Below are 25,369 nucleotides of genomic sequence, written 5' to 3'. Positions count from 1 at the left end.
AATTAAGTAGCTCAGTGCATTTTGGTGTTAATATTTGTTTAAGTGTTAGTTTATAGAAATACCACTGAGTGCATACTCAGTGTACGACTTGTTTCTGTGCGCATGTTAGGTCCAAAGTAACTAACACTACAGCATCCAAGCCAAGCCCGAACTCAAATACTTGGTAATGTATCTTGTCTTGTGAAATGGCATGTACCTAGGTTGTCTTTTGGAAGTCATTTTAAATATGAGTGTTAATGGTGTAAAGAATGACAATGGTTAACTTATAAATGCCAAGTCTATGCTTTAATATGGTCTTTTCCTTAGTTATTTTGAATTAAACCATTTGGTATTAAAGTTTACTGTCTTGAAGTTTGATGTTAAACATTTATTAATTCACTTGAGTTAGATCGTAATATTAACGTTTTTAATGTGTAAATGGATGTATCTAATCATATATTGGAATGATTGAAAGATTGGATTTTGAATTGCTTTGTATTCGAGGTATGCAGGGTTGGTAAATTTGAACTATAAGGTTTATTTTGAGTCCACACGGCATGTCACACGGGCGTGTGATCAGACCGTGTGAGACATACGGCTTGCACACGGGCGTGTGATCAGACCGTGTGAGACACACGGCTTGCACACGGGCATGTTGATAGACTGTGTGTCCCCTGCATCCTTAAATGTGAAGTCAAGATAGTACACGGGAAAAAGACACAGTCGTGTGTCTTGGTCGTGTGAAGGACACGGGTTTCAAGCATGGTCGTGTGTAAAAAACATGTGAAAATAGCTTAAAAATCAGTTTACCACACGGCTTAGCCACATAGGCGTGTGCCCAGGCCGTGTGCCCCTTTAATACTTAAGAAATTGCAAGTTAGAATTCCACACAAGCAGGCCACACGGCCATGGGAACCCCACGGGCTAGCCACACGGCCATGTCCTAGGCCACACGGCCATGTGCCCCTATCTTCAAGGTAAAATTTCCAAAGTTGCCGGTTTAGCCTCGAACCACTTCCAAAGCATGTATTGGGCCCCGTAGGCCCATATTAGGGACTTTATGGTGAAATTTTAAAAGATTTGATTTGAAAGGCAAATTTATGACTTGGTTTTGTACAACTGCTAGTGTATAAGTCCGGTAATAGCTTAAAACCCTATTTCGGTGACGGTTTGGGGTTAGAGGGTGTTACAGATTCTGTAATTGATTGACTAATTACGAGCTTCTGTGTCTGTGATATTGATAGTTTTTGGTTTGTATTCTTGCATTTGCATTATGATTTCGGGTTTGGGATAAGAAGAGAAGGAAGTCTGATCTGATTTGGTAGTTTCAACTGCAATACGTCTGTATAGCGATTGACCGCACAGTACGATACTTCTGGCAGCTCAACTGTATACTGTTATTTACGTGGCTTTGTTCCACATACGTGGTGTGTAGGATTGGATAGGCTTTCAAGGTCCTATGTGGTGTGCAGGGCTGGTTGAGCTTCTTATAGCTCATTTGTGGTGTGAATGGAGGACGAAGAGGTGTTTGGTTAGATGGGTGGGTTTCATGTTGATGTATTTGTTCTGTATTTTTTATGTTTGTCTGTCTGATTGCGAGATTAATGGTATATAGATCGTTGTACTCAGTTCCAATGTGTCTATTTTGGTTGTGATGATTATTTGTATTTTGGATTGCCATCATAGATTTTCTTCTATTATGGTACTTAATTTTTTGTTTTTCTGACATTTCATTCTCACACTGAGCTCGTGTAGCTCACCCCTCAATTTCTCTTTTTTAGGTATTTTCGTATGCTGTTGCTGGACTCAACTCTTCAGAGGTTTCGGACAGTTACATTTTAGAATCAGCTTTAAAAGTATTTTCATAAATTCCACATATATAAATGAACGGTTTGAATTGTAAGTTTTTCTTTGAATACTGTGGTATGAATTTTGGGTTTTAAGCACGTAAGTGTCTTTTGGACTAAAATTTTTGTAATATAGGGATTTTACAACGAAGAGTTTTTATGTAACTTTAATATTATTTGTTCTCTAACTGGTTAAACTAAAATTTTCCTACGATCACTTCGGTGATCAATGTAACCTCTGAGATTCGGTCTAAACTTCTAAGCTGGGTTTTGAGGTGTTACATCACCTACTATTTCTACAATACCAACGTAGAAAACCTGAAATTTAAGACACACCAATGCATATTCACTTTAAACCTTTTTTAAGTATGATGTTCTAATTGCCTAATACTACCAATCATCCAATCATTCTTACTAATTTACCTTATATTCAAAATATACTAGATGCAAACCTATACATATTCATTTATTACTTTATAATTAAACTGCCATTTCATGTATCATTTCCTAATCCTACCATGGCAAATCCAAATTGCACATATATGCACATAATGACATATAACATATCAACCATTGGCTAGGTTCATACATACATTTCATTCAAGGTACCATCACATATCTCATACCTTAATCAAATTATGAGAATTTTAAGTTGCATACATATATATACGTATACACATCAACCACATATATCACTTTTAGAACATCAAAATGCAACATTTAGTTATAAACATCATTCTATCCTAATAAAACTTAACCTATTAGGTACAATCCAACTATAAACATAAAAGATGCATAAATATTACTGAGTTGGGTTCGGATTCTGAATGCTTAGAAAACCTCCTCATGATCTACCGTAAATTTAAGTTACCTGCGCACGGAGAAACAAAATTGTATGTTGAGCAAATCACTCAACGGTAAATCTATAATTCAAGATACTATAATTAATTTTATGGAAATGCATACATCCATATAAGTTCAATCCAAAATCCAATCCACATACAATTTATACTAAGTCCAAAATTATCTCATTTCTTAACATTAACATGCCATTACACATACATACTTACTCAATTGGATGCCACCATTATACATGTACTCAACCATTTAAAATATCAATTATATCATAATTATTCAATCTCATATCATTTTTTTGAAAAAATTTTGAGCTCGTTAGCTCCTTGACTCGATAAGCCCTCTAGGCTCGTTTTCAACTCAATTCAAAATAACATCATATTTCATATTTCCATCTCATTTCATTCATTAACCATTAAACCATTTCATTGATGTTTAAACCTTTTAACTAGACACGGACTTGGTACAGATATATAGAACTGTCACCCCAAGTTGTTCAACAATGATGACGCTAATATAATATATAATACCACCCCAGATTGTCCGACAACAATGGTTTTCTCAACTCAATCAATCTACCACTCCGGGTTGCCCAAAAATGATGACTCAAAGCATAATGTCTACCACCTCAAATTGCCTAGTAACGATGGTTTTACTCAATACTTTGATCTTATGGCATTCCAACTATATCTGGCATAGTCCAACATTTAATAGAGTAACTAAATTTTGATTCTTTACATCTAGTTTAATTTACAACTCAATGTTCACAATCCATTGAAATTTCATAAATTCATAGCATACATAACAAGTTTCAACCAAATTTCATATAATTATTACATATCAAGTAAACTAGAAATTTTATTATTTATTCAATTTAATCCTTATTTCGATATTCAACTTTAATCATAATAAATCAATTTAAATAGCCATTACTAACTCACCTCGATACCATGTAATGCAACATGTAATGAATATGCAATAATAAGTTGATCCCAAACTATAGAAATACAAACTAGAAATTTTGAACTATTCGTCGACGACTTTAACTTTTCCCTTCCCTCTCGATGAATTCAAGTCGAGATTACCTACAAATTAATATAAACATAAAATGCCATCAATATTCCACCAAATTCACAATCAATCATCATTTAATACAAATTTTATATTTTATTCAATTTAGTCCTTAAAACTAAGACTAACATACTTTTCAATTTAAAACTCCAATTTAAAATCTGATTTCACTGTTGTCCATTAGGGCCCCTATTTCTTATTTCTACAGAAAATTTTAAAATTTATTTGGTTTAGTCCCTAATGCACGAAACTATCAATTAAGCTTTACAATTTAGTCTTTTTTCTCATTTAATCTTAAAATCTATCAATTTAATACCTAAAACTTCAGGAAATCAACAATGAAAACTTACTAAAACTTTGAAAATTTTACAATTTGATACATGGGCTAGCTAAATCAAGCTCCCATGATCTCAAAAGTATAAAAATTACAAGAAAATTTACTAAATTGAACTAACCAATTAGTAGCCAAAAGCTTGAAGCACTTGGCCAGTTCTTCTTTAATACCTTTGCTATGGTTTTTTGCGGCAAAGGAGAAGGAAGGCAAATATTTTTTCTTTCCTCCCATTATGTTAGTTTTATTTCATATTTTACATATATAATTATTATAAATTTTAATAATACAAAATATATCAAACATCACCTACCATCTATTATAACATATTCAAGAGGGATTATTTACCATTTTAGACATTGATTAATTGCAATTCAATTCCTCAATTCATTTCCTAAGTAAAAATCTATATGATTAGACTTTTACAATTTAGTCCCTAGACCCTAATTAAACACAATTTCAACTAAATTACTTATCCAAAATTAAATTCACTTATGTAATAACTTCATAAATATTTACATGTTCAGTTTATAAAAATAGGGTCCTAAAACCGTATTTTTCGACACCACTAAAAATTGGGTCGTTATAAAAACTCTTATACAAATATTTGTTACGTATTTTAGGCCTATATTCATTCAAATTTGCATTGTTTCTAAGTAGTTTTTAATTAGTTTAAATTCTTTTAGTTGATTTTATAACAAGCTATTGTAAAATAGGTATTTCACATTTTTTGTATTTTAAAAATATTTTTAGTGATTTTAAAATTTTTTTATTTAATTAACTTTTTCAATGTGTTTTATAGGTAAAGAAATAATTTCAAGGAAGGAAGATTAGATTTAGATGCATTGGAATGAAAAAAAGTTGGAAAACTGGAAGAAAAGCAAACCGCCTCTTGGCTTCGATCTCGATTTTTGCACTACATTTTCTTACCCTTTTTAAATAAGGGTATTTTAGTCTTTTCACCTTAGTTCATGATATTACCCTAAAAACTTGTATAAAGTTTTTCGCTAACAAATTTGTATAAAGTGTTTCTTTTAGAATTAAAAGAAGAAGCGGTCTTAATTTTAGTTTTAGGATGCGTTTGTTTCACGGGAAATGACTTATGAAAAATAATTTTTTTATATTTTTTTCATGAAAAATAGTTTAGTCAATGAAAAATAAGTTATAGTAAACGAAAAAATGTAAGTCGTTTTCCTGAAAAGAGCTTCTTTATAGATAATTTTATTTTTATACGAAAATTAACTTAAATCAAGTTTAATATTATTATATTAATAATAAATTTTTAATTTTAATTTTTAAATTATTTAAATTTATTAAAATGTTAATATAAAATATTATAATTTTCAATATTATTAAACATACATATTTAATTATTTATATTTAATCATATAATAAATTATTTATATTTATTATTTTAATAAATTATTTAGTATTTTAATTTTATTTTAATAATAATTTTTAAAAATAATAATTTTAAATAATATTCTTCATATATTATTGAAAAATATTTAATCTTAATATTTTAATAATAAATATTTATTATACTTATAAATATATTAATAATAAATGTTTTGTAGTATAAAGAGTAAAATATGCCATAAGTCCATATACTCTTCACAAATTCAGAATTTGGTCTCTTTACTTTTAAGATTTGAAAATCAAGTCTAATTGTTAACATTGTTAATTTTTTTTTCCAATTTTGTTTATGTCACATGTTTAAATAGAAAATACTCATTTGGTAGTCATGTAACTAAAAAATGACATTATAGTGAACTTGAATTTAACAAAATATTTTTAATGGTGCTAACAACTGAACCTAAATTTTAATATCTAAAAAGTAGGACTAAATTCTCAAAAATAAAAGTACAATGACTAAATTTCAAATTTACGAAGAGAGTAAGGACTTATGACATATTTTAACCTAGTATAAAATATGAATATTTTTAATTATATGAATATGAGGATTTGTTTAAATAATGTTTAGCGTCATTTATCCCTTATATCTCTATTGTGTTAATAAGTACTTTCATATATGTAATATACATGTAATTTAAATTAAATTTTAATTAAGCATTATCTATTATTAAATTTATGTATGTTTGCGAATTGAGGTTGAATGGGTATAATAGTTTCTTATTGTTCTATTTTGTGCATTTGAATTACTTTCACATATTCTTAGTTTATTTTTCAAAAGAAAATGTTAATTATGAAAATCATTAACAATTATTACATATAATATATCACAATTAATTAATTTTAAAAAAATATTACAGAACATATTTTGAAATGAAACAGATACATTATGAGATAGAATTACACATTCGTAAGAAAAAGCTTTTTGATTTTTTTTTTAAATTAAAAGTTAAGTTTAACTAGAAAACATAAAAGCTAAATTGACAAATAAAATGTAAGTGTTGGAGAGTAAATTTATCATTACACCAAATCCTTTTTGTAAGAAATGAAAAGGGTTTGATTTCACTGATTGGTTGTTGGTGTTGTAGGAGAGGGGTGTTCCTCTTCCATCTTCCCTTTGTAGAAAGAAAACGACTGCTCTGATTTTTTATTTTTATTTCTTAAAGTATTTATTGGAATGAATTTAGTAATTAATTCTTCACATGTTGTGCTGCCCACAAATTTTAATTACTCTGTTTTAATTGACTTAGTCAAACACTAATTTAAACCCAAATTTGTTTTCATGGGTATTAGTAACAGATTAACGGGAAAGCAGGTTCACTGAAGTTGCAGTTCGGTTGACTTTTAAGTAAGTTTCCAAAGACAAGTCGCCATCCATATCATTTTCTGCGAAACAAGTGTATGAAAAATCAAGGGCCATGTCTTTGACCGTGTCAAAAACTACAATAATTGCAGTCTGGTAGGCAAAAAAAATAAAAATTACACATAGTTGCGCTGGCATAAGCTCTGTCTATGCCCACCAGCAATAATCTATAATTTTCTTTGGTCTTCAATACATCATATAAATATATTTTTGTAAGAGTCTGCATGGAACATTACTCAGATAAATTAACGTTGAGATGAAACTGAAGAATTTAGCAATGATGAGTGTAAAGAGAGAATGGCTGGCTTGCATATAAAAAGTTATAAGGTTAGGTTGGAACAACAGGTGAATTAGGTACAAAAAGGAAAAAAGGCGCTGTAAACGTGCCTAAATGACTTCCTTTACCATACTGTTTTTGGTCGAATCTACTTTGGATGGGACAGCCACAACTTTCATCAACTACAATAATGAAAAGTATCTCGAGAACAAGAAAATTGCACGATATGATAATTGAATATTCTATTCTAAATTTTATTATATATATATATCACAAGTTTAAAATATAAATGTATTTATAAAATTTGTTACTTGAAATTGGTTAATTGGTTAATAATAACATATGAAATATGTACATATTAAAATAAAAAATTTAGATCAAATTGTATATCATAGTGTTATCATCAATTTTGAGTTAAAATCAATTTAACTTATGACATCAACTCAATCAAATACATTATTAATATATACAACTGATAGAGGTAATAAAATGTATATAATAAAATTAAAATGTATAAAATTATTAAAATAAAAACTTTAGTTAAATGGTAAATTAAAGGTTTTACTAATGCAATTGGTATGAGTTTAAATCCCACCACGTGCATATTTTTAGTGATTTTTTTAAAGTGAAAAAACTAAAATACTCTCAAATAATTTTACTTATTTTAATTACAGAAGGAAATTGTTAGGATATTATTACAGGATATTATCTTTTAGCAATTTAATTCCTGATGAGATATTATAGGATATTATTATGTGATACTATCTTTTAGCAATTCGACTCCTGCGTAACTACTATTATATAGATATATATACTCTTGAAGTCTATCAATAAAATTCAAGAGATTACCTTATTCTTGTCGTGACATTTGAGCAAGGTTTTTGAAAAAAAAAATTCTTTCATTATTTTAAATGGCTGGCGACGTGTAACATCCCTTAACTCCAAACCGTAGTCGAAACAGGATTACGGAGTATTACCGAACCTATCGGACAATTTACATAAAATACCTATGTTCAACCAATCTAAACACATTTAAATATGCTCGAAACTTGCTAAATTTACACATTGTATAAATTATCCAATACTCAATTTTAATTACTTATCAAATATTATCAAATAAATCAAATTCATACTAAATTAGTCAAGTCCTATTATATACCATTACCAAAATCTAAATCTACTTATTTCACTTTTACATTCACCATTCAAAACGACACACATAAGACACCCTAAGTACATGCCATTATCAACAATTAACACGCTTTATCTCGTTAAATTCGAGATCGACCTGGGATGCTGATTCGACATTCTCACTTTAACTTAACCTGCGCACGGAAATAAACCGTACGCTGAGTATGGGTATACTCAGTGCCATTTCTATAATCCGAACACTTAATAAAATAAAAATATAACAAACACTTAAAATCATATAACAATCATAACTATTCAATGATTTAATTCATAGATAAATTTATTGTAACTTATTTCATTCTTTTCACTTACTAACCTATATAGCTTTCCACGATTTATTCACAGGTCATTAAACAATTATAATATTCACTTTTATCCAATCCAGAGCTACATAATTCATTTGTCTCAATCATACTTTAGTTCACTATTTAATATCAATAAACTATATTCAACTATTCACTTTTCAATCAGTATTCTGTACATATCCATTTCAATAACAGTCATTACCATTCATATCAAATTGACTTGCTATCCCAGATAGCTTTCACTGTATAATACGATTTGTGTGTTTCAGTCCACATTTCAATTCTTCATTCAGTATCAATCTGATCACTGTTATATTTAATAACTCCTATTAACATGACTCGGACTCAGACGGATACACGGATCCAACCAAACACACCAGAATGGCACCCAGTGCCTCATCGGATAGTTCGAAGCAATATAGTGACACCCAGCGTCTCATCGGCCTAGCCGAAGTAAAGTGGTACCCAGTACCTCATCGAATCTATTTGAAGAAATATAGTGACACCCAGTGTCGCATCGACTTGAGGTCGAAGTATCCCTGAACTCTTCCAATCCTATGGCATGCCAACTATATCCGACCTAGCCCGATACTGTTAATAGAGTTTCCAATTCACTTTCCAGTTTCCAATCATTAAACACTTCAACAATCACATTTATTCCCAATTCAATATAACTCAATTCACTTTTCAATAACAAATATTCAATTTCACAATAGTCACTTATTCATATTAATTTCATCACATACTAAATCAATTCATTTCAATTATAAAAAAAAACACAATACAAATAATTCACATTTTAATTATTTATCATAACATTTACCCAGAATTCAATTATCACAATTGCACAATATCACATTCACACACACATATATATTTATAATATGTATATATATAATTCAATTCAAAATTAATTCAATAAATTCATAACATACCAAATCAACCCTCTTCCATTACCAAACACAATAATTCTCACTTCAACATTCACTAAAGGCATTGAATAAAATATGACAATTAATAACTAGGTTCGAATTATAAAAATACAAACCGTAATTTCTGAGCTAACTCCCGTTGTCTTTGTCTTTTTCCTTGCTTAGCCGAGATTTCCTGAGACAACATTAGCTACGGGAATTAAAATAATTATACCATTAATTTTCAGCATTCATTATAACAAATAATTGAATTTCTATTCAATTTACACCTTATTTTCAATTAGGTCCTAACTAATTCATTCACTTTACAAACTTAATTCATACTCTATTTCTATTCAAGTTCCATCTAAACTCAAATTTAACTACTAATTTTTCAGCTTATTTCACTAGTTTCAAAATTTCCTCAAATTAGTCCTTCAACATAAAACTTATGAATTACTTTACAATTCAATCTTTATTTCATTTCTAACTTGAATTTCTATCAATTTAATCCTTTATTCCATCATTTTACTCAACATGAACATTATCTAGAAATCTAATAACTTTCAAAATATTAACTTAATTTCATCAAAATCTTGTTCCAAAGCTTCTAAAACATCAAAATCAAGTAAAAAGGGCTAAATTGACTTACCTATTAAAGTTCAAAGCTTCAAAGCTTCAAAGCTTCAATTCCTTCTTTTATTTCTTTCTCTTTTTCCTTCTTTCTTTCCCTTCTGTGTTTTCGTTCTTCATTCTATTTCTTTTTATTTCTTTTACTTTCGTTATATATATATAATGTCTAAACCATTTTTTAAAGGGGTGTTTGAAAAACGGGGATCGACTTTTGAAAAATGAAAACGGGAGTTTCCACCAATCTTTTTAGGTGTGATTGGATCACCTTATAAAATGTTTTGTTTTAAAACATTAATTTTGGTCTACGAAATTATGAGAAAAATAGGTTCGGGAGTCGGTTACGTACGAGGAAGGATTAGCACCCTCGTAACGCCCAAAATTGGTGCCAAATTGAATATATATATATAGATATATATTTTTTATCTTAATGCCAGAATTTTGAGAATATTAAAAAATAAGGTTTCTTTATTTCCGTAGTAATTCAAATTAAGAGAATCGAGATTCATTCGCTTTAAAGAAATAATAAATATCACATCCAGCATAATTGGACACGATACTTTTAAACTTCCGTAGCTAAAATCATCTCATGATTTATAAAACCTGCTTTAAAAGGATATTTTAGACATTCAGATAAACGGGAAATAGCAACCCGGCATGTTAGGGCACTATTTCTCAAATTTCTAAGCATCCAAAACATTGCCTCATTCATTTTTTTTTAAAAGTTCCTTTTTAATGACTTTGGGTTTTAAAAATAATGATATGTTTCACCTACTAAGAAATTAAATACAATACATATATATATGCTTTATTATTCCATGCAAATATAGTAAAGGTGACAATAAATGATAGCACAAATTTCACAACATACAATATCATTTTACACATACATTATCATAATGTTCATACGCTATTATTCCATACAAAAACATCATACAATACATAATAAATACAACAAGTATAAATTGCAGTATACACATGATAATATCTTATACCAACCACCATAAATGATTAACCTTATGCAAATATACAAAAAGAAATATTATACAAAATTTATCCTATTAAAACTATATCAAAAAAATAAAAGGGAATAAATAAACAAATTAAATGTATATAAAAAAGTTAGCTATTTAGAAATATATTAAACAATGTAAAAACAATAAAAAGAAACCCCTTTTTTTTTAAAAAAAATATGTATATATAAATTATATTATAAGGTATAATAACTTAGTATATAAGAAAAGTAGTGTATTAGATGTTGCTATTCTTTAAAAAATGTATATAATTAATAAGTAAAAATGTATACTTTATGATAAAATAAAGGTAATAAGGAGATATGGTAAAATATAAATTAAATATAATAAAATGTATATAGTACACAAATTTAAAAATATTATAAGAAATGGATATAATATATAACAAAATAATATGAAAACAAATAATAAAAATAACATAATACTTATTAATAAAATAACACATAAAATATAAAAATAATAAAATAATGTAGTAATAAATGACCTTTAAATATGTAATAATATATAAAAATAATGTTTAATAATTATTTATAAAATTTTAAAACTATATATGATGACATGTATATAAATGTAATATAAAATGGAATAATATAATGTTTATAAAATTTATAGAAAACATATAATAATATAATAACATAAAAAATTAATAATTTATATAATTATCATTTTTTTAAAATATTTAATTAATAAAATATAAACAATATATATATCATATAAAATAATATAATAATAAATAATAAAATAATTTTATTATATTTATAATTTAAAAAAATTTATTAAGAAAATATAAATAATATGTATGCCATAATATATAATAAAATAAATGGATTTCCAGTATATAAAATATAAAATAATAATATACATCAAATAAATAATAAAGTTTAAAATAAATAAATTTTTAAATATAATGGGACTAAAATTGAAAGTAGTTAAAATTTTGGGCTAATTAAAAAAATTTAAAAACAAAAAATTGGCTTATTTGAAAAACGCATTAGAATCGAGGGACTTATAGGGCAATTAACCCTTATCCCAAAACGACGCCGCTTTCCAGAACGGATAAAAAAAGCGCTGGGTTAAATTGAATTAAATATAAAATATAAAAGCTAAATTAAAATAAAAACTAAAATGAATTTAAAAAATTTGAAAACATAAAAGGGGCTATTAGGAAATTTACCCATTTTTCAGAACGCGCGGATCCTACCCGAGTTTTCAGGTCAACGCGCGGATCCTATACCTAAAAACGATGTCGTTTTGTGCCTATTGGGTTAGACCAAAACGGCACCGTTTCATATAGGCTATAAAATTTAAAATTTGTCTTTAAAAATCATTTTGGAACTAGAGTTAAAAAAAAAATCTAAGAGAATTCTCTGAAAGGGAGAAATGGAGAGGCCCTCTGGGCTATGGCCTCTGTCCGGCCACGCTCCGATCATTGGGCGCCCACGTGCCCACGCGCCATCGTCAACGGCACCACGTACGGCGGTTAGAGTTCGAAACGTCTCAAAACCGTGAAGAAATTTAATGGTAAAATCTATCCTCATCTATTTTAATGATATTTGCATGTTATATATAAAAAAAATAAAAGCAATATTACCTCCGTTCTTCGATAAATCACTGTGTTTTATTATATATCAGTTTTTCTCCTCCAAAAACGTGTGTTACAAATCAGAAAAAGACGGGTTTTTTATAACCCTTTGTAAGTGATTTACAGTTTGGGAAAGAAATCCTTTGATTTCTTTCCATATTTTGCCTTTATTTTTTTGTTGTGTATTTTTTTATTTTGCAGATGTCTCGCGCGGAAATCAGCAAATCCAGATGATCAGGCCCTGATGGCGACGGTGCTGGCGCTGATCTGCTTTCTTTCGGCTTTAACTACGGCCAGATTCGAGGCTGAGAATCACGGCGTCGATTGGGGCAGATGGAAAGACAGAAGTTGAAGGGGCGTAACTGATGGGGTGATTACGACGCGAAGCATCTGAAAACCCTAGGGTTTCCAGATTCTGTTTAGGCATTGGGCCTCATTTAGGTTGGGTAAATTTTGGGCCAAAGGTTTAGGCTAATTGGGTTGTAACCGGGTGCTGGGTTTTGGTATTTGGGTCTTTGTAAACTGGACTGTAATGGACTATTTATTTATCCAATTTTAGCCTGGTCAAATTTGGGCTGCTACAGTTGCCCCTTTTTGCTCATTGGTGTGTAACAGGAATCGAGCAAAGACTCATATAAAGACCAAATTTGTCCGGCCTTATCAGATCATGGTCCTTAATCTGCTCATTTGCGAACCGAGGACTGTCGTGTTGATATCTTCGATCTACTCTCCATTGATCACAAAAATGCCAAATCTGCTTCTTTGATTTATTCCCTGAAGGTTAGATCTGCTATGTGTCTGCCCTCTGTCGAATATGGAGACGCCAAACTTTGATTTGTTCTCTGACAACACAGAGATGCCAAATCATCTCCAATTTGTTCTCTGACAATACAGAGATGCCAAATCATCTTAGATTTGTTTGAGAACATCTGAGAGTCAAATCTGCTATGTCCTCGATTTGTTCCTTGTAAACACAAGAATGCCAAATCATCTTGGATCCGCTTCAGTATAAACATCTGAAGGTTAGATCAGCTATGTGTCTGCCCTCCGTCGAATATGGAGACGCCAAACTTCGATTTGTTCTCTGACAATACAGAGATGCCAAATCATCTTAGACTTGCTTCAACGTAAACACGTGAAAGCCAAATCAGCTATGGTTTCGATTTGTTCCTTGTAAACACAAGAATACCAAATCATCTTGGATTTGTTTGAGAACATCTGAGAGTCAAATCTGCTATGGCCTCGATTTGTTTCTTGTAACCACAAGAATACCAAATCATCTTGGATCTGCTTCAGTATAAACATCTGAAGGCTAGATCTGCTATATCTGAGAACATCTAAGAGTCAAATCTACTATGTCTCGATTTGTTCCTTGTAAACACAAGAATACCAAATCATCTTGGATCTGCTTCAATCTAATTGTCTAAAGGTCAAATCTGCTATATCTGAGAACATCTGAGAGTCAAATCTGCTATGTCCTCGATTTGTTCCTTGTAAACACAAGAATACCAAGTCATCTTGGATCTGCTTCAATCTAATTGTCTGAAGGTCAAATCTACTATATCTGAGAACATCTGAGAGTCAAATCTGCTATGTCCTCGATTTGTTCCTTGTAAACACAAGAATACCAAATTATCTTGGATCTGCTTCAATCTAATTGTCTGAAGGTCAAATCTGCTATGCTACAACCTATTACCCTGCTGTTTAGGGGATTAAAGCACGTCGTCTTTGATAACCTATGGAATGATTATGCCTGATAATTAGGATGCTATGCTCGAAGTGAGTTGAATGTTTCTAATTAAACGTGTTATGTGCAGAATGCTGTGAATATGACCCCTATCCTAGGCGCCACCATTCATTCCTTCATTCTTGCTCAACCTGTAGGCTTTCCTCCAATACTACAATCTACTGAGGATGTCTGTAAGAATTGAATCATTGGTTTTGTCCATTTTCCTTTTGGACTGGAAGAAAGAAATTCCTCAAGTTTCTTCATCCCTTACTTATGTGAATTTCTCGAACAATTGCTCTGTTTTAGTTTCTTGCATTATCTAGAAATTCCAAAGTAATGTGAAAAACTTCGTTCGTGAAAATATTTTAGTTCATCTATCATTATTTCAATGCAACATACTTGAAGAACGATGGAAAATGAATAAATCTTTTAGATTTGAATGAATTGTCAACAATACAAAGGAAATAAATCTGATAGCATATCTTTAAGAAGAAATAGAATCTAAATATAGCAAATAGGATAAAAATTAGATGCTCTAAATATCGTCGCTTGAGCGTCCATACATTAATTTCATGAAATATTTATCGAGTTCAACATGTGCTTAAAAGGTCCAAAGTATTTTGTTGATGTCTCAGTGTACACTGTGCCTCATTCTTTGCCAAGTCAGATATAGCAAGATTGCTGTATGCCCTTCAAAATTTGAGCTGTCCTTTCGGGTTTTCAACTCAAAACCCCTTTAGTCACAAGGCGCCCTTTGCGGATTTTCACCTTGGCCTCTCCATTTTCTTTTTCCTTTTTTTTTTGGAAAATTCAAGGCGCCTTTTGCTGGTTTTCACCTTGAATTCTCTTCTTCTTTAGACAAAGTACTTTTTGACTGAGTCTGAGTTCACTGGATTGGGTAGGCTCTTTCCATCCATTTCTGTCAAAATCAATGCACCGCTAGAAAAAGCCTTCTTCACGACGTATGGCCCCTCCCAATTTGGCATCCATTTTCCTCTAAAGTCCTTCTGAATAAGAAGGATTTTCTTTAGCACAAGGTCCCCCTCATGGAATTCCCTTGGACGAACCTTTTTATCATAGGCTCGCATCATACGCTTCTGGTACATTTGACCATATCGGATAGCTTTCAGCCTCTTTTCCTCAATCAAGTTTAGCTTGTCATATCGGGACTGAACCTATTCAACTTTATCTAACCTTATCTCTATTAAGACTCAGAGAGAAGGTATTTCTACCTCAATAGGTAACACTGCTTCCATCCCATAAATTAACGAGAATGGGGTTGCCCCAATAGAGGTTCTGACAGACGTTCGATAGGCTAAGAGTGCGAATGGTAGTTTTTCATGCCAATCCTTATAAGTCACAGTTATCTTTCCCACTATTTTCTTAATGTTCTTATTGGCAGCTTCCACCGCCCCATTCATTTTTGAACGATAGGGTGAAGAGTTGTGATGCTTGATCTTGAACTGGTCGTAAACCTCTGCTATCGTTTTGTTGTTCAAATTTAATGCATTGTCGGATATGATCCTTTTAGGCATTCCATACCGACAAATGATCTCCTTCTTCAAAAATCGACTTACAGCTGACTTAGTAACATTTGCGTAAGAAGCAGCCTCTACCCATTTTGTAAAGTAATCAATCACCACGAAGATAAACCGATGTCCATTCGAAGCTTTCGGCGATATTGGTCCGATGACATCCATGCCCCACATGGAAAAGGGTAATAGAGAAGTCATGACATGTAAAGATGAAGGCGGTAAATGAATTTTGTCCCCATAAATCTGACACTTATGGCACTTTTTGGCATAGTTGATGCAGTCTCCTTCTATAGTGGCCCAGTAATAACCAAACCTCATGATTTGCCTTGCCATCGTGAACCCATTTGCATGCGTGCCACATACACCTTCATGAACCTCTTCTAGAATTAGCTTGGCTTCCGCAGCATCGACACATCTCAAAAGTACTTGGTCTTTCCTTCTCTTGTACAGGACATCCCCGTCCAAGACATAGTCACAAGCTAACCTTCTCAAAGTTCTTTTGTCATTTTCGGTTGCTTGTTCTGGATATTTACGATCTCTTACATATCGCAATATATCATGATACCAAGGATTATCATCTTTTTCTTCCTTTTCAAGGTTACAACAGCTAGCTGGAGCTTCATAAACACTTATTTGAATTGGTCTCATCTCTTCCTCTTTATTTGCCTTAATCATTGAGGCCAAGGTTGCTAGAGCATCTGCCGTCTGATTTTCATCTCGTGGGAGATAATTAAAGGTGATATTATCAAACTCCTCAAGTAACCCCAAAATTATCTTTCGATAATTGATCAATTTAGGGTCCCTCATCTCCCATTCACCTCTAAGCTGATAAATTACCAACGCCGAATCTCCTATACTTCCAGAGTTTTTATACCTCGCCCTATGGCTGCTCGAAGTCCCATGATGCATGCTTCATACTCAACCATATTATTTGTGCAATCAAAGTCTAACTTGCATGTGAATGGGTAATGATCGCCATTAGGGGATACCAAGACTGCCCCAATTCCATTCCCAACTACATTAGAAGCCCCCATCAAAATTGAGCCTCCATGGAGAATTTTCAGTCATTGCTATACACATTAATTCTTCATTTGGAAAATCAAAGTTTAATGGCTCATAATCCTCTAGAGCTCAAATAGCCAAGAAATCAGCTACCGCACTTCCTTTTATAGCCTTTTGACTTACATAGACTATATCAAACTTTGAAAGCAAAATTTGCCATCTCGCCATTCTTCCATTTAAAGCCGTTGACTCCATCATGTATTTCAATGGATCCAATTTTGAGATGAGCCAAGTAGTATGGTATAACATGTACTGTCTTAATATTCGGGTGGTCCAGATTAGCGCACAACACAACTTTTCAATTGGTGAATATCTCATTTCACAGTCAGTGAATTTTTTACTGAGATAATAAATTGCCTTCTCCCTTTTCCCCGACTCGTCATGTTGACCAAGCACACATCCCATAGAATTACTGAACACTGATAAATACAATATTAATGGTTTATTCGGGCTAGGTGGAGATAACACTGGAGTATTCAACAAATATTGCTTGACTTTCTCAAAAGCATTCTGGCATTCTTCATCCTAAGTACCTTGATTGTGCTTTCTGAGGAGGCGAAAAATAGGATCACATTTCTCAATCAATTGTCAAATGAACCGAGCGATGTAATTTAACCTTCCTAAGAATCCTAGAACTTCTTTCTGAGTACGTGGTGGAGGCAACTCTCGTATGGCTCTGACCTTGTCTGAGTCAACTTCAATTCCCTTTTCACTGACTACAAAGCCTAATAACTTTCCCGATCTGGCCCCAAAGGTGCATTTTGCAGGATTGAGCTTCAACTAAAATTTTCTCAACCTTAAGAACAACCTTCTTAAGACCTTAAGGTGTTCTTTTTCTGTTCGAGACTTGGTGATCATATCATCAACGTATACCTCGATATCCTTATGCATCATGTCGTGGAATAAGTTTACCATAGCTCGTTGGTATGTTGCCCCTGCGTTCTTCAATCCAAATGGCATTACTTTGTAGCAAAAGGTACCCCATAAGGTTATGAAAGTAGTTTTATCCATGTACTCTGGATGCATCTTTATCTAATTGTATCCTGAGAAACCATCCATGAAAGAGAACAATGAATACCCTGCTGTGTTGTCTACTAAAGTATCAATGTGTGGCAAAGAAAAATTATCCTTCGGGCTTGCTTTGTTCAAATCTCTGTAATCAACACACATTCGTACCTTTCTATTCTTCTTAGGAACGGGTACAATGTTAGCTACCCATTCGGAGTACTTCACTTCTTGCAAGAATCCTGCGTCAAACTGCTTCTTGTCTTCATCCTTTATCTTCAGAACAATATCTGGACGCATTCTCCGCAACTTCTGTTGGACTGGTTTGTAATCTTGTCTTATCGAAAGACGATGTACTACAATGTTAGTACTCAATCCAGGCATATCCTGATATGACCAGGCGAAGATATCCTTGAACTCTCAAAGCAACTCAACCAAACCATGTCTTGTGTCCTCGCCAATTAGGGTTCCAATTTTCAACTCCTTCCCTTCCTCCAGGGCTATATTCTCTATTGCCTCTTTCTCATGTGACATGATTTGTTTCTCCTCCTACTTTACCATCCTTAACAGATCAAGAGATACGTCAACATCTTGAACATCTTCAAAATCCTGAGGTTCCTTTAAACACATGTCTTGCTCATAAAAGAAATTAGGAGCTGCAATATCAGTGCTCATATCATTGATATCTAGGGACCTGTGGGGGTATGAAAAAATATACAAAGAATGAATGAATCTAAGAATGATTGTTTATGTACTATGAATAAAAGAATAAGAATTGCCAAAATTTAAAGGAATATTGGTCGATAAAAATGAAACAATACTCGTTCAAATTGATAAAAATTATGTTTTATTTAAATAATTATGGATGAACATAGGCCTATTTTCACAAATGTAATATTACTACTCCTAGGCCCTAGAGTAATAGACATGTTTCGAGAATTACTCTGAAAAATTTCTAAAGACTACAGGAAGGTCTTCCGCAGTCCAATTATTCAGAGAGCTCCCCAGTTCGTAAGGGCGAATGCCCTCGAAGTTTCCTTGTTCTGGTCTTTCTTCATGCACAGCATTGATTTGATGACTCTCCTCTTCAAGTAATCCTTTTGATATAAAGGTTTTAGATATAGGAGGGAATGTCATCGATTCCCACCCCACTTCTCTTCCATCTAAGCGCGCTCTTCTCCTTTCTTGGCGCTTCTTAATGTCCTTCCTCCTTTGCTTATAGTCTGGTTTGAAGCCCAAACCAAATCGGTCCTTTTTCTCAACCATCTTTGGGATATGAATCCCTCATTGCAGATGTTTTCCTAAACCTCTTCCTGGTAAGGCTTTTCTTCCTACCATTATTTGTAGGGCCATCCTTGTTGCTCTAGACATTCTGGGTACCGGCACCTCACTTCCCTCCGAAACGAAAGTAGCATTAACAATTTCCAAGGAGCGAAAAGAACACTCGATAGCCTCCTCATTGGCTTCCACATAAGGAGCTTTATTGGTGACTGCTGCTATGATGTCTTCCTCCGCATTTATGGTTATCAAGCGTCCATCTGTCACTAACTTCAATTTTTGGTGCAATGAAGAAGGCACCGTTCCTGCCGAGTGTATCCATAGTCTCCCTAACAAATAATTATAGGAGGGCTTGATATCCATTACTAGGAAGTCAACTTCATACTTATTTGGTCCAATCTCCAGAGGGATGTCAATTTGTCCCATTACTCTCCTTTCAGTTCCATCAAAATCTTTTACCACATTGTGACATGCCTTCATATGCGAACTGTCAATGGGTAATCGATTCAAGGTGGATAAGGGAAGGACATTCAAAGCAGACCCGTTATCGACGAGTACGCTTGGTAATGTGTATCCTTTACATCGAGTAGTGATATGCAAGGTTTTTGTTGACCCTATGCCCCCAGGTGGAATTTCATCATCATTGAAGTAGATGAAATTATCAGCACTGATGTTATTTACCAATCGGTCTAGCTTGTTAACTGATATGTCATGGGTGACATATGTTTCATTAAGCACCTTTAACAATGCATTCTTATGCACTTCAGAACTCAGGAGTAGGGCTAACACTGATATACGTGCCGGTTGTTTACGCAACTGCTTGACCATGCTATATTCGCTATGTTTCAAGAACTTTAGAAACTCCTTAGCCTCTTCCTCATTAACTGACTCATTGATGGGTATTTCGGTTGCTTTTTCCTTCTCAATCTCAATATCTTTCGTCTTTGTGGGCTCCATTCTGATGCCCCCTGTATCATAACGTTTCCCACTCCGTGTGTGGGAACCTTGATTTTGCGTGCCCCTGAACGCGCTAGCTATACTCTCTCCCTTTGGTACCGTTATACTGCAGTCATAGTTCCATGGCACCCTCTTGTCATCCTTGTAAGGAAAAGGATTGGGCTTATGAATGATGACCTTGGGCACTGTTGGTGCCTCTACTTTCTTATTTCCTGGCAGGGAGATAATGATCCTTGGCCGACTGGTTCCTTGTTGTTCTCCTTCCAACGCATTTATTTCTCGTTTATAAGAGCTATTTTCAAAAATCTGTAGCTCTTTATTGTCAATGAAACCTTGCACCAAAGCTTTAAATTCTTCACAATTTTGGGTCTCATGACCCTCCTTCCCATGGAACTCGCAATAGTTCCTCGTTTCATTTCCTTCTTTCTCAAAGGTTATTATCCCTCTCTTTACCATCTCTTTCCAGATTACTTTTAAATGCATCCTCACTTCAGCAGCATTTTCCTTCCCTCTTTTTCCACCAGCTTCAACAATGGCATTCACTCCTTGATTGTCATGGTTCGGTAAAGGGTTCTCAGTATTTGAAGTACTCTCAAACTTCAAAACCTCATTCTTGATTAACCTCTCTATGGCTTTCTTGAATCCAGTACAATTCTCAATTGAGTGCCCCGATATCCCAGCATGATACTCACCTTTAGCATTTGCATCATACCACTTGGGGTTCGGTGGTTGTAACGGTTTCAAATGAAATGGAGCAATAGCGTGTGCATCATATCAGCTTTGATAAAGCTCACGATACGTCACAGGGATAGGCGTGAATTGCATCCTCTCCGAATTCTGTCTTGATCCCGATTCCTGTCTTTGAGTACTTTGCTGGCCACTCGTAGCCACTTTAGGCTGACTAACTGTGACTGCCTTCAAATTAAAGCTACTTATGTTGTTCACCTCATTATCTTTTCTTCTTGGTGCCGGTCTTTTGGCTGCTTCCCCTTCAATTTTGCCACCCCTTATGGCATTCTCAATCATCTCTCCTGCCATGACTATGTCTGTAAAACTTTTAGTAGTGCTTCCAATCATGTGGGTAATGAATGGAGCCTTCAAAGTGTTGATGAACAACATGGTGGTTTCTTTCTCCAATAGTGGTAGTTGAACCTGCATTGCCACCTCTCTCCATCTCTGCGCGTACTGCCTAAAATTTTCATTAGGCTTCTTTTTCATATTTTGCAAAGTGATCCTATCAGGGGTCATGTCAGTCACATATTGTACTGCTGCATGAAGGCTTGTGTAAGGTCCCTCCATGAACTTATTCTAGCCCGGCTCAACTGATTGTACCACCTGGCTACCGCTCCTACCAAACTGTCTTGGAAACAATGGATCAACAGTTGGTCATTGTTTACATACCCGGTCATTCTTCTACAGAACATCGTAACGTGAGCCACTGGGCAAGTAGTCCCGTTGTATTTTTTAAACTCCGGCATCTTGAATTGGTGAGGAAGCACCAAGTCTGGGACCAAACTTAGATCCTTGGCATCGACTCCCTAATGCCCTTCAGCACTTTCTAAGGCCTTAAATTTCTCCTCCAGCCATCGACAACGTTCTTCTAACTGTTTTGTAGCTTCGGCTCCCAAATCCTCCTTTTTAGTCATATCCAAATCAGGAATGAGAAGATTAGTAGGGTTATCGCCTAAATTAAATCCTGAGCCAGTTGGGAAATTTACAGGAATCCCAGCATCAACTTGCCCCTACTGAGGCCTTATTGTGATAGACGGCCCGCGAGGATATGCCTCAGGTTGAGTTTGTATGTGAGGTGGAGTGAAACCAGGAGGAGGACCTTCATTCTCTTCTCCAGCAATTGCCATAGGAGCCTTTCCCTTATCGGTGGTCCTCAGTAGTTGAGCCATTTCGGCCATCATATTCCTCTGAGCCTCTAGCGTATGCTCTCTCATATCATTCTGCATCTTGGCCAATTGTTCTTGCAATTGGTCCTGCATGTCCTTCTGTAGCTGCTCAAATCTTTGGTCCATATTCTTTGATTTAGCGCGTGTACTGTAGGGATGTGTTGCTTCCGGATTTCCTTTTTCATACTCTCTTTCTTTCTATTAATTTTAACTTAATTAGGGTCTTTCTATAAACTTGAAAGCATATGATGTAATGAAATGCAAATGCATGAATGCAAAAAATGTCGATTCTGACTCAGTTTCATTTTAAAAAACGTTATTTAAGGAACAAAGATCTTTACATAAAACAGATTACAAATACACTTTTGCCCGTAGGCCTAGAGTCTTAACCCTATCTAATAACAATGCTAACTCTCGTCCCTTGTCTGATGATGACTCATACATCATACTCAGCGTTTTAGCTTGTATTGCCAACTCCTGCAAGTGTTCAACGACCTCTCGAATCTGAACTAAGGCCTCTCCCATGATATGATCTCTATCTCCTACTTGACTCTGAAGATGGTGAAGTTCTCCCTGCCACTGCTCTTCTCTTGCCTCGAGCTGCTCAATCCGTGACTCACAGACCTGAAGTGCTACTTCTAACTCTCCAATATTGTGCTTCATATTCTCAATCCTGTCTAAGCTTGCCTTTAACTCGATTGTAGAGTTATGACTTCGGTAATGATGAAGGGATGGTCCAAGCTCTGACACCTTAACTTTTAACCCTTGATTTTCCTTCTCTAGGGCCTGATTATGAGACTGCATTTCTTGGAACTTTTTCTCCCAATACTCGGCCTTGGCTCTTTCTTCTTGAATCTCTTGTTGCCATTGTTCTGAAGATTTCCCTAGTCTGACCCTTTTCAATGTCTTCTGAGCTTTCTTATAATATGTCTTTAGGTCATCTCGATCCTCCTCGACCTTTCTCTTTTCTTTTTTCATCTTCTCAACTTCTATCTTTTGAACGTCAACATCAAGACTTAAGCACATTTTCTCCTCTTCGAGCTTCTCAATCCTTTTTTCTAGCTCTGAATTCTTCCTCTCGAACTCTTGCTTCATAACCTCCAACTCTGATAGGATCACTCGCAAGTTCTCCTCTAATGATCGAGCCTCTCCCAAAATCAGCCTAGGGATACTATTTTTGAATCTCTTACTAAACCAGCCCTTATACTCGAGGGTTGACGTCAGACCTTCAGTTAAGATCTTCATACAGAAAGGCTTCTTCCAAGCCTTAGAAATCTCTCGCATCCTCTTCTTATAGTGATCTCCTTTGTAAGAAAAATCACTCTGAGTTAGACCCTGTATAGCCGGTATAAACTGTCTTGCTCGATATTGCCTTAAAACAAGCAACGGTGTATATCCAACAACTCTCCAAATTCCTAGCAAAGGGACCCAATCAAAACTGCCGCATCGGTAAAGGACTTCACTAGGAATCAACCAAGGAGCCTTCCACATAACATCTTCCTCTCGAAGATTCTGAAGGATGTCTAACCATCTCTCCTCTAAAATATCACCTCTCTTAGGTATGTCCACTGCTTCTTTTAAGGGAGAATAACCCTCAAAGAAAACTCGGCAAGGAACCCTATCGAGCTTCCAGAAGTGACTATGAAACCAAACTAACAGCAACTGTGCACATCCAATGAATCTTCCTTCACCAACTCTTCGGCATGCGCTCAAGGATCTTATCGTCTCAGCTAGGATCGCAGGCACAGGCGTATTTTGTTTACTAAGTTGATCAAACAAATCTGCGACTGACTCATCTATGTGCCCCAATGCCTTTGGGAAGATCACCATACTGTAAATGCTCAAGGCCAGGACGTCGACCTTTTTCTTCACATCTGGATGCGTTAATATCAAATCCCTCAAAACGGCCCACAGAATGCACTTACTATCACCCTTTTGCTGCACACGAGCTACAACCCACCGCTCACTCATCCCTGTAATCATTACCATTTTCTTCGCAAAAGTCGGAAGACTAGCAGACCTAATATAAGCCTTGTAACCATGAATCCTTGAACAACGTAGTAGAGTCGTATATTCCTCTAAAGTAGGCACAAGATCAACATTACCAAATGTAAAGCAACTATAAGGAAGGTTCCAGAACTGTACCATAGCTCGAAACAAGTGTCTATCTACTTTGACATCTAGCAAATATGGAAGGTCTCCATAACTCTGATAGAAAAGCTGCTTAGCATTATCATCCCACTGGGCCCAAATGTTTCTCAGCTCCTACAACTCATTCTGCGTCGAATTAACACGAGTGAAGTCTCGTAACTCTGACATATACCCCTCGATGACACTATCTCCTTTCTTTAATTGGGTTTTCTCTGACCAGGTACGAACAGAAGCATTGCCCTCCACTTTATTAAGGTATTCATTCCTCTTTATAAAACTTTTCAATCTAGAAATCGAGCCTTGAATCGGCACCTTTAAATGCAGAATGACATGCAATGACAAAATAAAAATAGTAAGTCAGTATCATATACATAAGAAAGCGATAAATAAATCCTTATAAGGGTAATTTTCTAAAGGTTATCACTATTATCCCTAGGATAAGCACTTAAAAGTTCACTATATGAGTTTCAGCTCTAAAGCAAAGGTACCTAAACTAGCAGATTCCTCGATCTTCACCTACTATAGGCTCATATAGACCGAGTTCAGTTCAGGGGGACACTTTTCCCTATGGCCATACGGAGATGAAAATCCCACGAAGACATAGGTAGAGTATCCCAGAAGCAATCCACTAGCTCATACGAAGGTGAAAACCTCACGAAAGCGTAGCTTCTCACTCCAACTTAAAGGTATGACCACAACTATCGTGCAAATGTAATGTATAGCAATAAAGTAACAAACATATGCAGAAAACACATGTAAAAAGATTTAAGTGTTCCAAACTTCTGACATTAAGACAAAAATACTCAATTTCTTGGCTTGACTCTCTTAACATCCCCAGTGGAGTCGCTGAGCTGTCGAAACCATTTTTTAAAGGGGGTGTTTGAAAAACAGGGATCGACTTTTGAAAAATGAAAACGGGAGTCGCCACCAATCTTTTTAGGTGTGATTGGATCACCTTATAAAAT

At 34.2% G+C, this 25,369-nt stretch overlaps 1 protein-coding gene across 1 annotated transcript; it reads right to left on the bottom strand.

Annotated features, from left to right (window-relative positions):
• Positions 1-19,404: 19,404 nt before the first annotated feature.
• On the bottom strand, positions 19,405-21,513 carry LOC107892682 (uncharacterized). Its single transcript, XM_016817742.1, has 3 exons — positions 21,150-21,513; positions 20,067-21,047; positions 19,405-20,012 (listed from the first exon to the last, which is right to left on the bottom strand). Exons 1-3 carry the CDS (start codon positions 21,511-21,513, stop codon positions 19,405-19,407), a joined length of 1,953 nt encoding a protein of 650 aa, XP_016673231.1.
• Between the last annotated feature and the right edge of the window lie 3,856 nt (positions 21,514-25,369).

The sequence above is a fragment of the Gossypium hirsutum genome, chromosome A11 (assembly GCF_007990345.1).
Source record: "Gossypium hirsutum isolate 1008001.06 chromosome A11, Gossypium_hirsutum_v2.1, whole genome shotgun sequence".
NCBI classification, from domain to species: domain Eukaryota; kingdom Viridiplantae; phylum Streptophyta; class Magnoliopsida; order Malvales; family Malvaceae; genus Gossypium; species Gossypium hirsutum.
Note: the sequence above shows the minus strand (reverse complement) of the source record. Positions and strands in the feature narration are given on the sequence as shown.

Bases quoted from the DNA above. Each gene is read 5' to 3' on its own strand.
- LOC107892682 (XM_016817742.1), bottom strand. From the start codon at position 21,513: ATGCAGGTTCAACTACCACTATTGGAGAAAGAAACCACCATGTTGTTC. The intron at 21,048-21,149 runs GTGAGCTTTATC...CAAATGCTAAAG, and splicing joins GCCTATCCCTGTGACGTATC to GTGAGTATCATGCTGGGATA. The intron at 20,013-20,066 runs GTGCTGATAATT...CTGGGGGCATAG, and splicing joins CCGATTGGTAAATAACATCA to GGTCAACAAAAACCTTGCAT.